This window comes from Harpia harpyja, chromosome 21 (genome assembly GCF_026419915.1).
Source record: "Harpia harpyja isolate bHarHar1 chromosome 21, bHarHar1 primary haplotype, whole genome shotgun sequence".
NCBI lineage: Eukaryota > Metazoa > Chordata > Aves > Accipitriformes > Accipitridae > Harpia > Harpia harpyja.
In genome coordinates, this window is record NC_068960.1 from 16,615,916 (window position 1) to 16,639,966 (window position 24,051).

At 38.6% G+C, this 24,051-nt stretch overlaps 1 protein-coding gene across 3 annotated transcripts in view; it reads right to left on the reverse strand.

Moving 5' to 3' along the window:
• The window catches only part of KATNIP (katanin interacting protein), a 64,996-nt gene that overhangs the window by 8,426 nt on the left and 32,519 nt on the right, over window positions 1-24,051 (reverse strand). For all 3 annotated transcript variants that reach the window (XM_052772944.1, XM_052772945.1, XM_052772943.1), the window contains 9 exons: window positions 20,488-21,222; window positions 19,705-19,913; window positions 15,804-15,867; window positions 12,004-12,181; window positions 9,356-9,521; window positions 4,014-4,171; window positions 3,629-3,693; window positions 2,326-2,436; window positions 328-467 (listed from right to left, as the gene is read on the reverse strand). In XM_052772944.1, the coding sequence (XP_052628904.1) occupies window positions 328-467; window positions 2,326-2,436; window positions 3,629-3,693; window positions 4,014-4,171; window positions 9,356-9,521; window positions 12,004-12,181; window positions 15,804-15,867; window positions 19,705-19,913; window positions 20,488-21,222 (1,826 nt within the window). The remainder of the gene's footprint in view (window positions 1-327; window positions 468-2,325; window positions 2,437-3,628; window positions 3,694-4,013; window positions 4,172-9,355; window positions 9,522-12,003; window positions 12,182-15,803; window positions 15,868-19,704; window positions 19,914-20,487; window positions 21,223-24,051) is intronic.

Below are 24,051 nucleotides of genomic sequence, written 5' to 3' on the forward strand. Positions count from 1 at the left end.
AGGTGTTTATTGCACAAAACACGCATATTAAACTCTTTTGTCAGTATCTTTATCATAGCAACTGAAAAAAACATCTATGCGCGCCTTGGAAATTCTTCTGCTGTTGCACCATGGAGACGGAAGGAGATTACAAACTTGGGAAGTCTATACTGCTGCTATCTGTGCAGTGAAGAGAAACTGGAATAAAAAGAACTTCTAAAAGGCAGTGATTTAGCATCATTTACTAATATCAAATTTACCTAAAAATTATGTATGCTCCCCCTTTCCTTTATGCTTCTAGCTACATCTATGCACATCACTAAAATGGAATGAAAAGGGAAAATGTACCAAACCAGGAAGGACTGGTGCAAGCCACATATGTCTGCCATCAGTTGTGTCATTTACTCTGTCAATTAGTTTGTCTGGAGTTCGGATGTCTCCAGATATATCTTCTAAAATGTTGACGCTATCTGGAAAAGCAGCAATATCTGAAAAAAACTTTAAGCGTAAATAACCAAAAAGAACATTTCAGAAACACCATATTCAAAAGTTCATGATTGCTCTTTCAGATTCCATGAGCGAGTATTTACCACTACAGCAGTAAAACTTAAAAATACTCTGACTACTTCACATAGGTGGCTGAGGAACTTGGGGGCACATTTTTAAAAGCAGGACAACCCTTACAGATTCTGGCATTCAAAATTATTTTTCAAATAGGAATAAATTTACTAGCTGCATTTAATTTATTTTCAAATATGTATTTATGACTTCATCAATAAAGTTCCCTTATCAGGAATAGGCACTTCCCAGCTTTTTTGTGACAAAGCCCCATTTTTTTAGCATGAACTTGTGAAAACTCCTCATATGAAACGTATCTCAAGAAAAGTATCCCTCCAGGAGGTAGTCATCAGTCAGATTAGGTTTCACTTGAGTTCCTCAAGGTTTGTGATAAAAATCAGTAACTGTCTAATAAGGCCTTTCAGTTCTTTGAGAGGGAAAGATTAAACCTTCTATTGAACAGGCTTTCTAGGTAACCAGATTTTCTCCGTAAGAGAACATTTATGTTAAAAACATATGTATGTTAAAGACATGCAAAGAAATGTGGATGGATGGCACTGTCTTCAGAATTATAAATCCCTAGCAATCCAGTTTGAGGGGCATAAATTTCCACTTGTCCTGCTTTCTAAAAGGACTGAGTCTGTAAGTATTTATAAAGAATTTAAAGGAATAACACAGCAATGCCTCGACTGTTTAAGAAAAGCTTGCTCCAGACTCAGTACTGAATTATCACATTTAGTACTGCACTAAGACAAACATGCTCTTTTGGGGATCCTAATCTATCCAAGCAACACTACTGTACAGGCAGAAACAGGCGATCCTTCAAAATGAGCTAAGGTATCTTTACCTGGCATTGTATTGTACTGTAAAGACATACTGTTTAAAAGCTAAGGATCCCTTGTTCTTAAAAACAAATTGTTACCACTTTTCAATTTCAAAATGCTTCTTCTCCATTACAGATGTTTCGAGTTCATCGTGTATCATATAAGATACAAATAAAAACAGCACTGAGGAAAAAGCCTTTATTACCTTTTTCATCATATCCTCTATTTATTAGGCAATGACGATCCTTAGAGACATACAATTCATGCAGTATCCATGCTTTTTATCCTTTCTAGATGGCTAACAAACTGTTTCTTCCATGTGACTGAGCTACATGAATTATATGTCGGGGTATGAAGCTTTCAGCTCTTAAGAGACTTTAGCTGATGCAGAGCACTGAAGTGTAACCTTGATGACTATGAATCTTTCAAACATGTCCTTCATTCCTTCTGTTGGTTACCCAGGGAACACTGAATCAAATTCGAAGTCTCAACCCTTATCTTCACGACTGGATTGGGTGTCTTAGAATAGCCTAAAGCTCCAGAACAAGAGTTAGGAAAAATTTCTTTCTTGTAGCACAATGAAAGATTCCATAACAAAGAACTGAGCTCAACCTTTTCTTATGAATTTATAGCTCATCAAACTTTCTGGTCCTTCCATACTATAGAAGAAATAAATGTTGACAGCAAAAAATACCATATCCTTTTTAAGCCTTCCCTTCTCTAACCTTGTCCTGCTTTGTTGGTGCATCCCATTCAGAGAACAAATGTTCCGAAAGTATACAGAATACATTAAAACATATGGAAACAAGTATCATCACACGAATATAGAGAAATACAAGCAGAGTAATCACGTGGGATAAACTGGCAATTTGGAAGAAGTAGCAAGTGATGCCACATGATAATGTGCCAGGGAGCAAACTGTGTATCTGAAAGGGATAGAGGCGCTTGGTCTGTAGAAGGATACTGTTTTCAGTTAGTAAGATTTGGTCTCCATGTTCATCGAACAACTCAAGTCCATTCAAACCAATGTAGTATGGATCACCCCAACTTGTCAGAAGCTGAAACTGAAAAACAACTAAAAAGCAAAAAGCTATTAAGGAAAATTTTGATAGTGATACTTTGTCCTAGCAGACTATTTAATTTGCAGTTTCAAAAATTATTGTGCAGCTCACATCTTGATGTCAGACACTCTTATTTGCAGTTTAAGACAGTGAAAAAAACCCTGTTTTTCACTTCTGACTTCACTATATCTTAAACATCTCTGAATAAACTATTTTAAGACAAGAAGTCTGCCTTTTCTATCACTGATAATATACACACAAATGTACATCTGCAGGTGGCACAACTAGGCATAAGTCTAGCTATATATGTTTACATATATACATGTTCACATATATACATGTTCATATATGTTCTTCCATCAGATGAAGAACTACTGAAGTTTTTTATTGTGGGTCTTACCTTCTCGTACACTGCAACTTATTAACACCATAGTTCCTATTTGGAGCCTTTACTGCCTTCCTATGTTTCCTGAATATGCCTTTGCCTGGTTTTGAATTATATGGGTGATAATCAGCCAGCAAATATGTCCCTAAACTAAATGGCAGAAAACGTAATGATGGAGTCTGTGCTGTCCATTTCTCTAACGGAGCACTCATTTGTATCTCTTTGCTCTACCCCGACACCAATTTTCATGAAACTAGTAGGAAATAAGTATTGCTGAGACCTCATTGTCTCCAAACTTGGTTAGAATAGCCTAATGGATTTAAAAGGCCCATCAAATAGATGGATGGCATGACAGTAAGTATTATCACAAAAGGCTGTGCTTATCTAGGAAAACTTAAGCTTAAAACGCCACAAACATTAAGAAAAATCACAAAAATATTACACAGTTCTGATCAACCTTAATAAAGATATAAAATGAGACAAACATTCAAAGATACGCAAAAATACGAAGGCTGCTTCTATCTTTGATAGGCTGGCTGGATACTGTGCTAATGGACCTCTAGCTCTAGCCTGGATGGATTATAAAAGGCAGGAGAAAAAGCTACCAGAGTATCTGAAAACAAGTCACGCATTCATATATTATGTTCCTTTTTTTTATTCTTAATTCATACTTAATGGAAGCCTTTCTCGTATTCTTGATATCTTGTTAATTTCTTAAAGCACCAGAAATTGTTGGATTCAAAAAGCTCAGGACTCATAATCATAGTATATAACTCTAAAATATTCTATATGACAAGTAAGAAAATGACAGAGAAGGATACAACCACATGGCATTAACGGTGCTTCGTAGTCCATACTAGCCTGTTCCATTCTCTTTGAGCCAGTCCTACCAAAAAAACCAAGACAAAATATTTTCTTTATGTACCCTTGGCTCACTCAGAAAAGAAGAGAATAAAATGAAAGAACTAAGCCTCCACAAACACCACCCCCAACCTCCCTGCTGGCGATTATGGACTAGATTGTCCTCTGATCTCAATAAAATCTGGTTAACTGTATATAGTTAAAACCCAATGAAACGTTTTGCTCTAAGTGCTTCATATTTTCATCCAGGTGCCTCATACAATTGGCTTCAACAAAGAATATGAAAGAATACTGAACAGTTAAGAGAAATTGTGTGGTTCAGATAGCAAAAACATCCTACTTTACCTCCTTTGTACTTTATTAATCAGCTGGGGCTGCAGATAGTCAAGAAAGAGAATTTCTTGGGCAAAGTCAAAATGGCAGTTGCCTGGTCCCTTGCGGACAAGAAAACCCTCTGGTGGGGAGATGTTGTGACCATCCAGCAACACATGGACTACCTTAGCCTGATTTAAAATAACGTAAGATTACATGACATGATATTAAATTACATTACATAAAATAAAATAGATCCAAAACAATTGCATTCACTTCAGAGGCTGAAATAATTTCAATAATTTTGAATTCCTCTATAGTATGACATCCTTTGGCAAAAGAAAGCCTAAACCAGCAGATAGCAGTTGCAACCCATAGTGTGCAATTCAGAGCATCATAGCTGACATTGATGGGGATGGGAGAAGTGAGGATTTGGGGGAAAAAAACAACCAAACAAAAATGTACTGAAGAGATCCTTCAATTACTGCATCTTACTAGATCTCAGCAAACCAAAGTTTCCTTTCTTCACTGAAAGGGTTATCAAGCATTGGAACCAGCTGCCCAGGGAAGTGGTTGAGTCACCATCCCTGGAGGGATTTAAAAGACGAGTAGATGTGGCACTTAGGGACACAGTTGAGTGGTGGACTTGGCAGCGTTAGGTTTGCAGTTGGACTCAATGATCTTAAAGGTCTTTTCCAACCTAAATGATTCTATGATTCTTGAGCCTGCAGCAATACATACACATCAACAGAATGGAGAGACTTGGCTTTCAAGTCAGCATATGTCACAAAGCTGATTTGAGGAGACAGTTAGTCATTGTCCTGGTTTCAGCTGGGATAGAGTTAACTGTCTTCCTAGTAGCTGGTACAGTGCTATGTTTTGAGTTCAGTATGCGAAGAATGTTGATAACACTGATGTTTTCAGTTGTTGCTCAGTAGTGTTTAGACTAATGTCAAGGATTTTTCAGCTTCTCATGCCCAGCCAGTGAGAAAGCTGGAGGGGCACAAGAAGTTGGCACAGGACACAGCCAGGGCACCTGACCCAAACTGGCCAACGGTGTATTCCATACCATGTGACGTCCCATCTAGTATAGGAACGGGGAAGTGGGGGCAGGGATTCGCCGCTCGGGGACTGGCTGGGTGTCGGTCGGCGGGTGGTGAGCAATTGCACTGCGCATCATTTGTACATTCCAATCCTTTCATTACTACTGTTGTCATTTTATTAGTGTTATCATTATCATTATTAGTTTATTCTTTTCTGTTCTATTAAACCGTTCTTATCTCAACCCACGGGTTTTGCTTCTTTTCCTGATTTTCTCCCCCATCCCACTGGGTGGGGGGGAGTGAGTGAGCGGCTGCGTGGTGTTTAGTTGCTGGCTGGGGTTAAACCACAACAGTCATCATGCACCTGAATGTACTGCTAGATCATGCCTGATTGCTCAGCATTGGCTGAAGCTAGCCTTTAAGAAATCACATAACCTGGTACTCTCTCTCGAGCAGACTCTTTTGTGTCTCTGTTGCACTTCTAGAAAGCCTGTATTTCACAAGTTCTATTTGTCTTTGTGGCAGGTGGCACTCGGACTTTTCCAGGATCATGCAAACTCGTCTACCCAGCAGTGCTGCATGTAACCTAAGGGCATATGAATAAAGAAGAGGTACCCGTACCAGGCAGAAACAATTGAGCCTTGTCCACATCATAGATGCGTGCACGTCTTATACAATCTCTGAAGATTAAACTAAATAATTCAGGTATACTTATTCAGATGATGCAGGAGTCCTGACCCCTTCACCCTCCCCATTTAGCACCATCTGGTGTTGTATGCATGATCCCAGTCACATTCAATCATGCAGCAACAATTGTCACTGCATCTTGCCCTGAAATATGTTAAATATAACTTAACATTAATCACAAGCAGCATTTATCGCACTGAGTCTTTCACTAACTACTGGTTAAGGAAGGAATAATATTCTAAAATATAACAACATGGCCGTATAACTGGCACTATGATTAAAGCTTGCTGATTAATGGACTGAACCAAAATAGATTCATTTAGTTAAGAAAAGACTTAATGTAGTCTAAAGGTAATGCGAGTCAGTTTTCTAATCTTTGGATTTTACACTGACTGATGTATATATGACAATTTGAGGTTAACTTAGTTTTATATGCAACAATTTAATTCTCATTATTAGGATTTCTCTTAAAAATAGATATGCAATATTTATAGTTAAAATTCTCATTTCAGGTGTCTATCTGAGAAGAACTTAAAAACATTCAGAGTTTTCTGCAAAGCCTGTATATTATCAGTGACCTGATATTCATAACAGTTTTCATATTTTTTCCATTTGTAATGATTTTTTATTCAATTACAATTTCAGTAAGTTACACATGCAATATCCCAAAAGCAAATAATTTTCAGGAAGTTGTTTTTTTTTTTTTACACAAACATTTCTTGATTTGAAAACCTCGGGTACTGTACTAGAGTAGAGGAGATGCTCAGTTTACTTCCAAACAGCATGAAGATTAATTAGGAGGGAATGTTTTTACGAGTACCAAGTTTTTATGAGTACCAAGTATGGAGAAATAACTATTTCTGGTTTCATCTTTAATACGCTTGGGAGCAAAGAAAGGAAATACCCTTTTCATATCAGAAACTCTTCTGCATGCTACTTTCCAGCTGAATCAGTCTGCCAGGCTAAGGAGAGGAAGTGAAAAACCCACTGAAACACACTTTAGTTTAGGAAACACATATTGAATTGGAAGTCTAGAGACTTAGAGATGAAATCTTACCTATTATACCACAGCTGCTTATATTTATGTGCCCTTTACAGCCCTCATTTCTAAGTAATTTTCATCATCTGAGAAGGCACTCAACCGTCACACATAGCATTTTACAAATCGCATAACAAAGCTTTCGCAAGCTAATTTTTCATAGAAATAGCACACAAGCCTTCATTTTGACAGTTCACTGCCATTACCCTCTCATACTAAAGCTGTGAATAGAATCCACCAGTCTACAGCTGCCTAGCAAATCATTATATCTCATACCCTGGGACTGTTTCTTAGAAGGAACAGCAATACTTCAATAGACAGATGTCATGATGCCCTAGGTTTATAGTCTAAAGCTTCTTCACTGTGGCCCAGCAGATACCTTTCATCTTCAGTTTTCCAAATAATTTATTTCATCCTTTTACAGGACTGCAGGTATGAACTCCTCATTTAAATTGTACCCACTAACTGTTATGGGACTTAGAGGTGTGCCACCTGCATGCATACTTTATCAGACTCACCTCTTTTTTCTACCTAGCAAAGTAAACTGTGAAAATATACCTTCCTTTCTTTCTTGGTTTGGCCTCCAAAGACCAAATTCCATGTTAGATTTTAGGGATCTGGCTATTTCTTTCCCTCCTTTAATAATTGAGACACACATACAGGGAGTTGAGAGCTCCCTGAGAGCTCTTAGAGCTGTACCACTCTCATAGGGAAGAGTCCTTCCTTTATGCCGAATCATATCAATTAAGTAACAGATTGTTGTGGTTTAACCTGGCAGGCAGCTAAACACCACACAGCCGTTTGCTAACTCCTCCCCAGTGGGATGGGGGAGACAATTGGAAAAAAGGTAAAACCCATGGGTTGAGATAAAGATAGTTTAATAGGACAGAAAAAGAAGGGAAAATAATAATAATGATAAAAGAATATACAAAACAAGTGATGCACAATGCAATTGCTCACCACCTGCTGACAGATGCCCAGCCAGTCCCCGAGCAGCGAGCCGCCACCCCCCAGCTAACTCCCCCCAGTTTTATTGCTCAGCATGACATCATATGGCCCTTTGGCCAGTTTGGGTCATCTGTCCTGGCTGTGTTTGCTCCCAGTTTCTTGCCCACCCCCCCCCCCCCCCCCCCCCCGCTCGCTGGCAAGGCAGTATGAGAAGCTGAAAAGTCCTTGACTTGGTGTAAGCACTGCTCAGCGACAACTAAAACATCAATGTGTTATCAACATCATTCTCATCCTAAATCCAAAACACAGCGCTGTACCAGCTACTAGGAAGAAAATTAACTCTATCCCAGCCGAAACCAGGACACAGATTTTACTAAAAAACCCTAGTTGTCATACAGGGGGTATGTTGAGATGGTAAACTCAACATGCTCCTGAACCCTCCCATGTGTCAAACAGGTTGGGTTAATGCAATGTATTATGAAATCAGGTGCCATAGGTTAAAATTTCTAGATCAATTGTGGCTTAAATGAAGGATCTTATGCTCTGGCCCTCTGGGAGTCTTTGGCACTCAACAACATCCCATGCTGATATTAAAAGATGCCAGGGCTCTGCTGTGGAGAGGGAACACCTCTCCACACATTTATGTGGTGTTCATATTAAAGCAATTCCTGGAAGGTAAATTTACACAGAGAAGCAGTTCTGCAACTTTTGCCACTATGTTGCCCAAACCTATGAAGGATCCATGCCTCCAACTTAAATTCTAAAATTTTTTCCAGAACGTTGCTCATCCTTTTTGTCCTGTCTCTCTCTACTTTAATACATACCAACATTTTTCTTCTTGTCTATTGACTGAGTTTGGACATCAAGAATGCAACAGTTATATGTGAAGGGAAAGATCTGGAAACAAATGGATTCATAAACTTTCTATGCAGTGAACAGCAACTACTTCTTCATTATCATAACAAGTGCATGTATAGCTTCTGAGAAAAACCAGGGAAATGAGGGACAGCCAAACTCAGAGTGCCAGCAAGATGTAACATGATCTCCAACAGGTGTCAACTGCCAGTCAATTCCAATAATTCAATATGAAAAAAAAAAGTAAAACAAGCAATTTGGAAAAAGAAGAACGGAAGTATGTGATACCATTTTAGCTAAACTACTTTAGCCAAACTGTTTGAAGATGTCAACTTTCCCTAATAAACACTGGAGTTCTAGAGACTCTTCCTGCTTCTTGGAAAAGGTAGTATTGATTGACCGGCCTTCTGTAACTTACCTAAACAGAATTTCTGTTGGAGAAGTATCCCTGTTCTATCATTCCACGTGTTCCAGGAAATAAAGAATCATATGGTAGGCATAAATACTAGATACTGAGAGGATACCACTTCAGAATCATGTATCTTGAAAATAATATGTGCTATTGTATGTGTCTCTTAGAAAAATCAGCTGTGAAGATTTCTTTAAACTATCTCTGGCTTTTTTTCAATATTTGCTGTTTGTGGAGACAGAAATGCATTATACCTGCCACAAAATTCAGACTCAGACAATCTAGAAAGATTTATGGTGTTCCATTAAGGCAGCTGTATTCATTCATCACAGTACCAATTTTCCAATGCACTGCTGTATATTTTTGCTGGCACTGCTCCTTTTCTTTTACTTACCCCTCTATAGGTATCCTCCGGAGATTTATTATAGTTCCAAAAGCGAAGCCCTGCAATACTTTCAATTTTATCAAAATGGATTGTAAGCAGATGATCTTCTCCAAAAGAGAAGGGAATGAGCCACATATGGCCATCCTCTACTGTGATATTAGTCCCATCTATTAACCTACAAAGAGAAAAATCCATTAGCTGCAAAAAAAGAAAAGCTTGCTTTTCTCATGAAAATCAGATACTTTACTAGGTGTTAATTTTTTTCTAGATGCCACTTCCAGCTCCCAGGGCTTATTGTGCTCATGTGTATACAATTAAAAAGCAAAGTAAACATAAAAAATAATATGCGATTGTTGAATTAAAGGCAGTGGGGGGAGAAAAAACAGTATTTCCTTTAGTTGGGCCCATCTGAGGAAAACCAGAAAAATCCTTAGGTTTTCCCTGTGTGAACAGGGGCAGGCAGAGGAAAGCTCATCTACTTTTGTACCAAAATGGCCAAAGGCAAAACTCTAAGGCCCAGACACAATATAACTTATTAATATAGTTCCATGCCTAAACTAGTATATCTGGCACTTTGCAGTGTGTTATTATGCAAATGCAACCATACTGAATCCAACAAGGAGCTGGATGGCAGCTGGATAACCCAGAGAAGAAGCAGAGTTTGTTCACGTCCTTCTTCATGCACACAGTTAGGCATATTCCTACTTTTTTAAAAAGCTTTCTATTAGCATGACAATGTCTTTTCATAAGAGCACAGACTTCAGGCTGACTTGATAAAGTTATTTCCATTATTTCCTCATTTTGGAATCCTGACTTTAAATTCTTCTACTGCAAACTACGGCATACAAAGATGGGGTAAAGGAGAATATGAACTAATTATCCACTGTAATTACTTCGGTACACTGCCCTATGTACTTACTATTTATTTAAAAGTTTAATGGAAGAATGAGTGCCAGACTTGGCAGTTCCTTAAAGAAAAAGACTTGAATAATGACTGTATCACAGAGGAACTGATTACGGATCCCACGAAAGAAGATATAATCCTTACTTGGTCCTGAATAGTACACAGGACCTACTCCAAATGCTGCAGTTGAAGAGCACTGTAGTGTACTCAAATTCAACATGCTTGCAGAAATATCAAAAGCCAAAAAAGCCCCTATTTCTTGTGCCCAAAAAGGTTCTTAAGCAAAAATGACAAAGTATGTCAAAAAAAAAAAAAAGGCAACAAAATAAAATAAAATCATTATACAGAGCAGAGAGAATATTAAGGGATATCATACTAGAAGCACAGAACAAATGTATCCCACTTACTAAGCAAGATGTTAGAAAGAGGGAGGACTTGAAAAATCAAAGCCAGTCCGGCTCAGCGGCAGGATAAAGAAAGGTATTACAAGCCATCTTTCAACAAAATTAATGATCAAAAAACCCTAAATTGATAGGATCATAAACTCTGGAAGGCTAAGTGCATACGCACAGGCCAAAAAAGAGTATGAAGGCTAGCAAGCAAAAGGTACCATAAATAAAATTCCTCAAATACATCAGAAGCAGAAAGCCTGCCAGAAATTCTGTAGGATCAACAGATGACGAGGCTGGAAAAGGAGCATTCAGAGAAGATAAGACACCAACAGAAAAGCTAAATGAATTCTTTGCATCTGGGTCCATCATGGTGGAGTATTGAGAGACTCCACCACCAGAATCTCTTCATCACAGGGGATCTAATGGGAAGGTTTCTTAGATCTTGGTGCCTACAGAAGAGATTTTCATACAAATAGGAAGAAGAACCGACGCATTATATACAAGTAAGCTTGACATCTGTATTAGTCAGATTAGCAGAAATTACAAAGAACAGAGTTAGTGTAGATGTAGATACATACAACATTCTAAGCAAGGCTCAACAAAGACTTTGAAAAGAAAAGTCCTAATTCATAAACCTATTCACAGACAACAAACATGCCAGAGGACAGGATTACAACTGAAAATACCCTTTAAAATGAAGATATGACTTGGAAACAACAGGATACAGCTTCAATAACAACCAAATGCCAAGTCCTCTCCAGACCTATAGCCTATGATTTCTATACTGCTACCATTTAGGAAATACAAGTTAATTTGAGGAAGTATACTTGTCAATTGATAAAACTTCACCGGAATTACAAAAAAAAAGCTGCAGAATTGCAAAAAGAATGGCACCTATTTGTGTAATTCCCTAATACATCCTCACCCTTTGCTAACTTGAAAATTGTCCTTGAAATTATCCTGAAATCCTGCATAAATATCACTGCATATGCATAGACAGATGCTACAGAACATCCACATTTCTGCCTGGAAAGTCCTTAGCAGAGATACCAACCAGGCATGTTACCATCTCCTATCTCAAACACCATCCTTTGGAAACATCTCATTCATGTTTCTACAACAAGCTGTTCCTGGGTAGCTTGTGAAATCCAAGAATGAGCAGTGATGGTATGAAAATCATGTTCACATTAACATGTGTTAACATAATAAAAGTTTATATAATTCTGTTACTTTATAAAGTCTGATGTAAAATGCATCTAAAATTGATAAACTCCAAAACTGTTTGTGGAAACAACAGGCACAAAGGGAAAAAAAGAGCCCTGCAGAAAATGCTTGGACAATCCAACTCTTTCACTACTTACTTTTCTAATGTTCTGGAATCTCCTGTATACTCTGGAAGATCATTTAAGTCTTGGGGTGAAGCAGAAATCTGTTCTGTACTTATTTTTAATGCATGACCATTCTTTCCTATCACTTCAAGTCCTGTCAGTCCAAGGTAATGAGAGTCTCCCCAGGTCATGGTAAAATTCAGTTGCAGGCCTATATAAAAGAATATACATATAATATATACATGTACATACTTACTGGTTTGAAGTAAGGAGCCAATATCAGCATGCATGCAAGCCCCACCAATGAGCAGGATGTGTAATTTGTTTAGATTAAATAACTTTATATGCTGTATTTAGATACTTCCTGGTCTGCATGCCTACCTCCATGTAATAGCATAGTATCTTCTGTAAATCTGTGTTAGCCCCCTTTAGCAGGCTACCAACATCTTGTTCACTTGTAACTATACAACTCCTGATCAAGCATGTTATCAAGTGTCTCATTACTTAGATTGTAGACTGACAGTAATTCAAAGATACATTTAAGCAGTTACATGACAGATTTTGTGATTATGCAGACACAGAGAAGACCTATTAGTCTAAAGCCTAGCTATCATCTTTTGCGAGCTAAATGACTATATAGATTCATATAAATCCAGTCTCTCATAAATCCATAAATTGTTAGAGAATACCTACTCATAGTTAAACCAAAAACCAAATTTGGTTTACTAATGTGTTTAGGTTACTATCTTCATGTCAGAACTGGACACATGGAAGTGTTTTAACAGGACAGCATTAGTGAAAAGCAGCAATGTTCATTAGCCTGCATCTCCAGAAAATAAATAGGAAAGAAAAATTGGGCAGACAAAAGATTGTATGTGTATCTTCAGATCCACCTGTTTCATGCCTTACTGAAAAAATATAAATAGCATATGCAGATATAACAAGTAATATTCCAATCTGATCAGGTTCCATAAAAATCTATCACTGTAAATTAAAAATATCTTTCATTTCACACATTACAGAAGCCCAGAAATAATCAGGTTGGATAATGTCTAAAGAAGCACCAGTAGTCATGATGCCCTGTAAGACAAACAAGCATTAAACCTAGTAAGCTATCCAGCCCAATTACCTCTAAATAGCCATAGCAATTTACACGAGACTAAATCTTGATATACACATAAATTCACTTGGGTGTAAGATCTCATTAGCATTTGCAAGGACACTAAGAAATAAATAGTTCTATTAGTTGACAAGTTTGGAGCTATGGCTGTATTGATATTAGATGCTATTCCCAAGGCCATTGCTAAAACTAAACTTGCTTAGGATACAAGTATGCAAGAGTTCTCAGGCAAAACCAGAGTATATTTTCAAACAAAATGGAAAAGATAGGGTGAAGCAGCTATCCACACAAGGTTTAGTATTCACATCAGCATGCCAATGCCTTCACAGAATCTCAGAATGATGCAGGGTGGAAGGGACTTCTGGGGGTCTCTAGTCTGACTCCAAACTCAGAGCATGTCCATTAGATTAGATCCCTCAGGAGTTTATCCAGTGAAAGTTTGAATGTCTCCAGGGCTGGCAGATTTCAAAACCTCTCTGAACCCCTGTTCCAGTGTTTGATTGCCCTCCGGGTGAAAAAGATTTCCTAATACCCAGTTGGAAATTCTTGTCTTCTACCTTGTTGTTTCTGCTGCCTCTCAAACCAATCCTACGTCCATGCCTGAGAACGGCCTGGATGTGTCCTTTCTATGCCCTCCCGATAGCTATCAACAGCAAGATTTCACCTTCTCTTCCCCAGGATGAACAAACCAACCCAGCACTCTCATGCTTTTCTCACACGTCAGGTACTCCAGCTTCCTGACCACCTTGGTGACCCTCCTCCCCTGGACTCACACCAGTATGTCAATTTTCTTCTTGTCCTAGGGAGCTCCATACTTAACACAGTACTCCAAATACAGCCTCACAAGTGTCAAATACAGGGAAAGAATCCTTTTCCTTGCCCAGCTGGCTGCACTCTTATTTTGGCATCCCAGGAGGCAGCTGGCCGCTTTTACTGAGAGGCCACACTGCCAACCCTTGTTCAACTTGTGGTCTTACAAGGACTTCAGGCCCTTCAGTGCAAAGCCGCTTTCTCAGATAGCTGGCCCCCAGCCTCTCCTGTGGCATGGGTTATTACATCCCACACACAGGTCTTTGCATTTGCCCTGAACTTCATGAGGTTACATTAGGTAACATGCTGAGATTACCATGTCTTCAGCCTGTTGAGGTCCCTCTGAAAAACAGCCTTGCCCTCCAGCATATTAACCACTGCCCTCTGTTTGGTATCATCCACAACCTTGCTGAGATTGCACTTTATCCCATCATCCAAGTTCTTTAAAAAAAAGACATTAATCAGTGCAGACTATAGTAGTATTGACCCCTGAGGGTCATCTCTAGTAACTAGCCACTAGCTGGACTTTGTACCAGTGATCATCACACTTTGAGGCACTATTTCTCCTTGACATCATAACTGGTAGCAGGATGAAAGAGATGAAAACTACCTACAACAGGTCAAGGATACAAATCCTCAGTGACTCCATGCACAATTTATTACCAGGAGTCCCAGATGAAAAAGGCAGTACTGATCCTAAGTTTTGCTCAATTCTCAGTAATTTCCCGGAATGAGAAGAAGCAAGAGGACTCTCACTCCAGGCCTAAGAGACCACCCCACAGAATAAGGAGAACAAGGAACAATATACACAGGCAGGACAGGGTATGCAAAAATCATTGGCAAAAATGAGGTTGTAGCTTCTAGTTGGTTTATTTGCTTTTGTGCAAGGTCATTTACAAAGATAGTCCCTTGTAGCAATTAATGGCATTTTTTTTCAGTGTAAGAGACTAAACTGGAGTTTCTTTTGTGTTTCATAAGACATGGAAAGCCTCCCTTAAATACAGCTAGCTTTCTCCACCTCTTTCCCTGCAAGAACTCATGGAAATCAGGACCTCTTTGTCTGGCAGAGACAAGTTAGTCCAATCAGCTGATTAACAATATCTTGTCAGTGTGAGACACTGCATCTGCTGAGCTCTGAATCACACCCTCACTATCTTTTTTGCCCATTTTGAGAAACTGGAGGAGGGAAAGGCATCCTAAGTTCACACATATGAATTGATCATAGACATGTTCATAGATAAAAGTTCACAGATCCAGATATAGTTCATAGGCCATAGATCACAGATCACAGGTATAGTTCACAGATGTGTGGCTGACTAAGCCACAGCATTGTATATATTTTCAGAGAGCACATCACCGGTTGCTAAAGACTTTATGCCAGGCCCAAGAACCCAATTTCTCTTGTGCTGGTCAAAGGACCAGGAGCTGATACTGAAACTTCTGGGCCATCCAGAAGCTCTATGGACAATAATTTAAAGGCCCACAGAGAGTTGGTTTTGTACAAGATAAAGAAATCAGGTATTTTAAGTATGGATATAACATTCTGGTCTAGCTTTACTGTAGGGTTTCTATCGTCAGTCCGATATGAGAAATTCAGTCAATCTACATAAATACATAGGACTGGGAGAGAATTACTGCGTAAGGGACACAGCTATTACAAATACCATTCAGGGACTAGGCAAATGGCTAGTGTTATTACTCTGAGATTAAAAGCCAACTGTTACGATATAATGTTCTAAATGCCATAGTAAACAAAGCTTCTGCCTTAAATATTCTATTACCCTTCTTCATTCTAGACCTGACATCTGTCACAAATTTCTGTACAGCTCTGACAAACCAGATCCTCCTTGATAACATGTTAGGGGGGAGGGTGGTTAAGCAAGAAGTAAATGTAAGAACTTACATTTTCCTGTAAATATTCCTGATTCCTTGGGTATACATTCAGAGAGAGGGTCTGGCTCTTGAACCTAAGAAATAAAGCAACAGGTGCAATGAACATGTATATCATATATACATTACAGACATTGTTTATAAAGTGGGGGGGCGGGGGGGGGGGCTTGTCTGTTTCTTTGTTTTTGTTTTGGGGTTTTTTTTTTTACATCGAGCCTTTTGTATATTAATCTCCCCTTTGCCTCACCACCCAGGCTGTCCTGCAAATAATGGAAAACGTGCCCCAAAATGTAGAAGATCATATGGATCCTTAGAAAGTCAAGACTCTTAGGGGGGTTTTTTTGTTGTTAGTGCATATAGGAGTGTTAAATGGGAGACTCCCTAATGTGGGCTACCTATTCTCAAAGAGGCTGAAATTCTTAAGTCACTCTTATTTACCTGCAGACTGCCAAAAGATAATATGCTGTATTTGCTACATGTTGCAAATACGTTGCAGAGACGAGAAATCTGAAAGGAAGTTAAGACCTCAGAGAGTGCCACCACAATTTCTTCTCAAGAATCAAGGGGCAGAACAAGCATGAAAAATTGTCCAAAAGCTTGCATTTGTTCTTTGACAATACTAATTAATAATAACCTATGCTATTCAGCATGGCACACCAGAAAGTGAATAAACAGATGACAAAATTTCCTGATTATACTGGGGCAATTAGGGTAGTAAAGACAAAGGACAACTGCAAAGGGTTGCAGTTAGACTTCATTTCATTGAGCGAGCATGATAAAATGGCTAATTATGTTCACTGCAGGTAAATGTAAAAATGCTACACGAGGAAAACAATCCTAACTTTACATATACAGTATTGGGCTCCAAACAAAATAATAGCAGATTAGAAGGAAATCTTGGCATTATTATAAGTAGTTCTACAAAAACGTCAGCTCAATCCTCATTAGTAGTCAAAAAGCCAAATAGGAAATTAGAAGTCCATACTCCATCTCTATAGTTTTATTCATCGTTAGAAGTAGACTTCCTGTCATCCAGAATACATCAAATGGACCTACATTGTGCCTAAAAAAAATAAAAGACGCGTCAACACTTTTCTCCTACGTCTATATTAGATCTGTGCAGTATAACCACTGACATCCTGATCTTATATGTTTATGTTCCCAGACTGCAATGAAGTCATGTAGTAGCACATGTCCTTGTGGTAACTAAGTAGGTGAAACTGAACAAGAACTGGACACTGAAAAAACCACACTCAGATAACCTACAGAAGGTGGAAAAACCCCCTCCTATTGGGGGTACTCTGTCTTTGATGTGTGATGCCTTTTCCTCAGAACAACTTTAAAATACCAGCCTGGGAATTAAAATTTGCAACTCTACTGAATATCAAAACCCAAGGATACAATAAAGCTACTGGTTTTACAGAATGCAGAATAATGCCCTCCCTTGCAGGCCATAAACTGTCTCTGCCAAGCCACCTTATCACCTCTTTTCTCCCTCGTTTTTCTTGGCTACTCAGATCCCTTCATTCCAATGGTGCTCACTAACTTTTCTTTCAGATATGGTCTAATTTGCTACTATTTCAACTACTTCTGCTTGTGAACATTGTCCTACCTGTGTTCTTAGATCCTCATGGCTAGAACAAAATACCACCACAGTACAGGAGTTATTGGAAAAGCAATAAACAGTAGAAAGTGTTACCATGCTCCTACACCTGACCATACTGTATAGCACTTTCCATGCAAGGAATAACTAAAGTAGGACTAACCATTCTGGAAAAGAGAGATTTAGAAGAGATTGTAACAGACGGGCATAAATCTCGAGTGGCTTGAAGAAGGGAATGGGGAATAATTGTTTAGTTTCTTCCAACACAAAAAACAGGGGACTTTAAATGAACCTAGAGACAAACAGAAAGAGGTTCTTTGTGCTATGCCAGTTAAGGGAAACTTACCACAAAGCATTTTAATTTGTAAAAGTGCATGTGGTTTAAAAAAGCTAGTGGACAAATTAACGCAATAAAAATCCACGGCGGGATACTAAACACAGAGGTTAAGTCAAAAAGTCCTTGTGAGACAAATTTCTAAGGGCTGGATGAGTGTTTCAGAGAAACAGCACTGCATGTTTGCTCTATTCTTACATTCTCCCTAGGCATCCACTACTGGCCACAGTCAGAGTTGGGTCAAGTGCACTAGTTACAGGTCTGACCTGCTATAAAAGTTGACATGTTAAGGATTACTGAATTCATGGCAAGACAGATGACCATGGATAATATTGACAAGAAAGAAAGACACTTCTGTAAGAGCTTTTGAAAAGCTCTGTAGTCAGTGCAGTAAAACACTCTTTCATCCACTGAACATGCTACAGGATAAAAGGGTGAATGATCAACAGGTAGAGACTGTTCAAACTCAATAGTAGTCTGAATGACAACGTTATGCTAGGGAAGACAAATCATCTAGTAGATCTGTATCATTCTGATAGGATAGCATAAGCATCCATCTATAAAATCTTGGTGGTACCAGCAGATACAGAATGACAGGGAGACCAATGGCTCAGTCACAACAGCTTTTGTTATTCCATTGCTGAGACAGCATGTTTCAGAGTTGGAAAAGGAGTATGAAGAGCATCACAGATGAACAGCAAAATAAAAGGCAGAGGCTCTGAGTAAGGACCAGACAGTCCAGGTCTAGGCTTCTGCAATGGAAGCAGTCCTGGTGAATGCTCACAATAAACAAGTGATCAAGAAAAGAAAGGTGAACTTCAATTTGTGTTCATGAGATCCTGTACTGCATAAGGTGTCTGAACAGTTTAAGATACCGCAAGCAAAGATGGGACCAAAATTACTGTTGCCAGTGTTAACTAGCACTGGAGAAGTCAAACAGAGTCACTGACTCATGATCTTAACAGTGAGACCAAATTCCAATGTCATGACATTTCCCTTTGTCTTATAAGCCACCAGGAGAAGAGGGCAAGACAGAACAGGAAGGCTTGACAACAGCACAAGGCTCATTAGGAACCATATATCACTGGGAGCACTTTAGCTGAACCAGCTGGAATTTGGATTGATTCAGCTTTGGATCTCCTCACAGCCTTACAAGTAAGAGTGTGTCCTCTAGAAAAAGATAACCTCATTGAAGCAACAGTAGGTGCTCATGAAGATTCTAAGAAGGTAGATTTGATGGAAATCAGGTCAAAGACTGCCCCACACCATCTTAAGCAGAAAATCTTGAACGATCTTTGCTCAGACACTGGACTGTTGGGCTGGAATGGTATGAGACAAGACTCCAGTGCTTGAAAATATGGCCTTCCTCCAAGTAGTAAAATATCTACTGTATGGAATAGTAAAGGGGAGTTTTTATGCTGCAAAATGCACACAGACCTGTGGAGATGCTAGTCAAAAAAGGAAAGAGGAAAAAATAAGGGGAGGGTTGAGAGGTGGAGATCCTTCTCATGTGAGATACTTAATTTGTGGAGGAAGAAACAAGCAAGAGTATACTCTGTGTGGAAAACATGGAAAAATCTTTGGTTTGGAGTGACAGGGAGTACAGTTACTCATTACATGAATAACTGTATGGTAAAAATCACTGACAGTGGCATAAACATTCACGAGTACCTAAATCAAAATGAACTCCCTCTGATCTCTGTCCAAGTAAGTAAAGAAAAAAAAAAATATATACAATCCAGTGTAGTCTTCCTTATAGTCTTCTTAATTAATCACGGAAACTAAAATTTGGAGGACCTTTTGGCCTTAAAAAAATTGCATAAATTATTGGGCTGGTGAAAAAAAAATCTTCAAAATAGATAGCAGTATTAGTTCCTTCTGCAGAGCTTTACTCTATCATGGAAGTCAGTGTCTACTACTTCCGTGTCATGTTTCATGAAGACATTTATAGAGAGTTCTGAACATAGGGGCCCCTACCTGTTGATGCTCTGTTCTTAACCCTGCTTGTGTAAAAGGTCTTTCATCGCCCTCCCTGTCAGCAGTTGTTGGCCTCTTTAGCTCTTCTTCATATCTCAAGGAGCTGGCATTTTCCATTTCTCCATCATATGTCTCATCATAGCAGTATACAGCTTCAAGAATATCATCATCGGTAGTGAACAATATAGTATCCCCAAAGTGCTCTGGGGCTGAAGGCAACATACAGAATTAAATGGAGAAACCATACAAAAGAATATGCAGAGTGATAAAAACTATTTTCAGTCCTTCTTTACATTTAATTTGCAGTAGTGTTTTAAGATAATATATGGTAAATTGATACAGACTACTGATATAATTAGTATGTTCATTCTCAAACTTACACTGCACAGCAGAAAAACCTAGAGAAGTCAGTCAAATTTCAAATACACATAAAAGAAAATGGGAAAAAAGCTTCTCCATCACCTTTTCCAAAAGACTGTACCTGTGAAAACAAGTAAAAATCTGCAACTTTTAAAAGTCTAGTGACTATCTGATGTTATTGAAATATGGTCTTGTTGCTAAGACACCATTAAGAATAGAGATTAGCTCTGTATGCTGCTAAAATTCACAGTATCATTGAAAAATGCATTGGTGGATTTTGCATTACGTTTTGAAATTAAAAGGACTAAATACTATACAAAGTGCCAGCTTGCTTTGAAGTGGAAAGTGATAACAAACAAGCTAAACGTATTTGTTTGTATTGTACTGCTGTTTCCACAAAGAAAATAAGAAATGATAGCATACCTCCAGACAAGGTTCCTGAAGCTTTCGCAATTTCTCCTTTAAAGATGCACTGTTCATCTAACAACATTATAATGTCTTTCACACCTCTGAAAGAGTGTATGCGAGATTTATTATAATTCCAAATCCTAATCATAGCTACTTGACAGGAATTCACAAAGTCAATAAAGATGAAGTGAGGTTTTCCAGGGGTAAATGGTGCTAGCCAGAGATGCATATCATCCTGCGTCCGATTTACCCCATCAATTAGGTTGGTTATTATTCTGGGATCATTGCCATAAGCTGGTAAAACATTTATATCAGGTGGTTCAGCTGTTATTTTTGAAATCTGAACAGGCTCTCCTTTAGAACTGAAAACTTCAATTCCATTAAGACCAACATAATGTCTGTCTCCCCATGTTGTTTGAATGTCTATCACTAAGTGCTGCCCATAAGGTAAAACAGGAATTTTAAAATCATTTCCATCATATGCCTCCACAGAATTTTCTTCTTCTTGCCTTTTTGGTAGTGTTTGTAGTCCGTCTTTTCTCATTTGCTGATATTCTCCAGGCCGGTTGATTTTCTGTTGATGGAGAAACTCATCAAAGATATCCCCTTGAAAATCCATGTTAGAGATTCGGCCGCGATGGGAATAATTAAACTTTACCAAGGAGTTCCAGGACTCCTGCAGAGTGTGTTCTTGTTCATTGTGCCACTTTGCTCTAGAGGTTGCTATGTCCTTGATAGAAAAGTCTTCATCTGAAAAGAACATTACATAGGTGTTTATACATAATGTATAAACAGGACCGGAAGCAAACTACTACAATACTGACTTTCCAGAATTATGCTGGTCATATTTGTGTTCCCTTACTGTGAAATTCTGTTACAGTAGCACTTTTATATTGCCTCCCTATTATGAAGGCTACATGTCCCAATTTCCCTTCCCCATTTAGACATAATGAAAACAATCACTTTTAACTATTGAAGAGCAGAGCACATGCCAAGATACAAAGCGCAACTAAGTTTGAGACTGCGAATTCTTGACTCAACACTTACAGAAATTGGGATTTTGCCCAGTGATACTTATTGTGTGGCTGCCACAATAGTTTAAATCATCTGTCTGCATTTCTGCAGAAAATCTTTCATACAGTTGGAAATGGCTGAACTGGTTAAGTTTCTAAAGCATTACAGAGAAAAGCTAGGGCTTCCTGTCAAAATCAGCCACGTGAATATAAACAAAAGTGGTCAGAAAAGAAGTAGGTTCAGTATACAAGGAGGATGAGGTGAATGTTGCATTCCATGCAGGTAACATCCAAATATTTTTCTCACTTTTCAGCAAGTGTGAGATGTAGAAGGGGGATAATGACAAAGTATCTAATGGGAACGCAGTGGGGACTACAAATTAGAGGGGCCCAGTGGGAGCAAAGCATGCTCTCCTTGTGACTGCACTGGGGAGCTGCTTAATTTCTGTCTCAGAACAATTAAGAGCAGATAATACCAAAGATTGTCAATAAAGCTGTCACTTATGTATTTTCTTCAAATAAATGAAGAAAAGCAAGTGGAGTACTAAACAATTACAGGCCCATGGGCTAGATTTTACTTCTGTACAATGTCCTTGAGCGGCTACTAAAACAAATGGTTATCAAGAATAAATGCCAATTGCCGTAAAATGCAAAATGATGTTTTCCCAAAAGACTGCTCAAGACTAACTTTTAACTTTGTTTTTGGAAACACTGGGAAAGAGGCAATGTTCCTAATCTATCTATGGCCAATAATCATTTACACTGGGGACAAGAGAGATAAAAATAAGAATTTCAAAGCAGATGTGAAACTACCTGAGAGAGGGCTGTCTTCCAGAATGAAAGGCTGGAGACCAACTTGGCCATTCCTCCCTACCCCACAAGGGAAATACAGATAGGAAGCGAAGGTACATATTTCAGAGAACATCAGTCATTTGTAAGTTACTCTCTTGTTCAAACCATTGTCCATATGGATACTCATGGGGTGGGTGATCCCAAACAGTACTTCTCAGAGCCTCACAATTTACCTGAAGAAGATACTGTACATATATTTACCACTTTAAAATGTCAAAGCTTGAAAATTTCAGAATGAGCACGTACAGAAGAGTATTTGACATTCATTGGCTTTCCTTGTTTTGGAGGTTTTTCCTTTTTTTTATTTTTAATGTTAAGTACTTCAAGCAGTACAGAGATTACAACTCTGAAGTACTTCTACAGCAGTTCAATAGAAGTGATTTTCAATGGGAGGTTAACGGTTTTGTTAGCTACATTAAGGAGTGACAACAGGAGAAGTGGAGCTCTAAAAGGAAAGCAGAGAATAGCCCAAAAGCAGAGGTCAATGGCTGAAGGCTTACAGGGTTTGACACTTTTTTTAGAATCTAAAATGTATTATTTTTATCGGAGCCATGTGAACAATAAACTCTGCATGTAGATAAAGAGTATCCCACTTGCAGATGTTAAAGACACATTCTGCATGCCTGAGAGGATTGTATGATGGATGTTATCCAGAGTCCAGAAATAATGACACCTCAAACGTGCATCTCCCCTGTGGGTTTCAGAGGGGTGTCTTGAATCACCAAGTCCCTCGTCCTGCATCTGATGGCAACACACACCATACAATTCCTCTCAAAACTTTAGTAAACTACATTTTGCAGCAACACTAGCTTGAAAAAAAAAACTTTCTTCTCCCTCTGTTGTGTTAATCTCATTTTTACTCCCCGCAGTTATAAATAGCAATCATATTTCCATGCTGCAATCACACGCTTCATTTCCCAAATCATTCTAAAAGCTCTCTCCTGTATCTGTTCCACTTTGTAATCAGCTTTCCTGAAAATGGATGATCAGAACTGCAGTTTTCCAACTGATGTCTCACGAGTGCCTGTGTTGAGATATTAACATTTCCCTAACTAACAGAAATGCCTGTGCTGATACATCCTCTGAGTGCATTGCTATAATCACGCCTGCGTCACACTAGCATTTCATGGTCAATCTGTTATCAACTACTCAACCAAGAGCCTTCTCTTCCTCGGTCATTTGCAATTGATGATTACTCAGCTTACAACTTAATTTTTGTTATTAGTCCCCAAATGACCCTGCAAGCAGTACTATTGAATTGCATTCCATTGCTATTACTCCAGTCCTCAAGTTCATCTTTCTGTGCAGTTCTTCAATCTTCTTAACTCATAATACCCCAAATTATATGTTATTTGCAAATTTTACCAGTATACTTCCATCATTTCCTTTGCACACTAAACCAGTTATCAAAGAAAAATTCTTTTTATAGCAACATTAACTGGAGCCAAGTATCCATGTACGTGCTATTTCAAATTTTTGTTGTTCTCATTATTCTTCATTTAGTGACCAAAGGCATGCTGTGACATTGCATATGAGCTTGTGCAGCCTCCCCTTTGTCACATACTGCTGTTGGGAAACTGCAGTTCCCCTAGCCCCATGCCAATTAAAATTCACCACTCTTAGGGAAACACTTAAAACTGTTTCCCTGTTGTTAATGCTCACTCAGTCCCACTTTGAAGATGGCTTTGCCCTGCACAGTACAGTACAGAGAGAA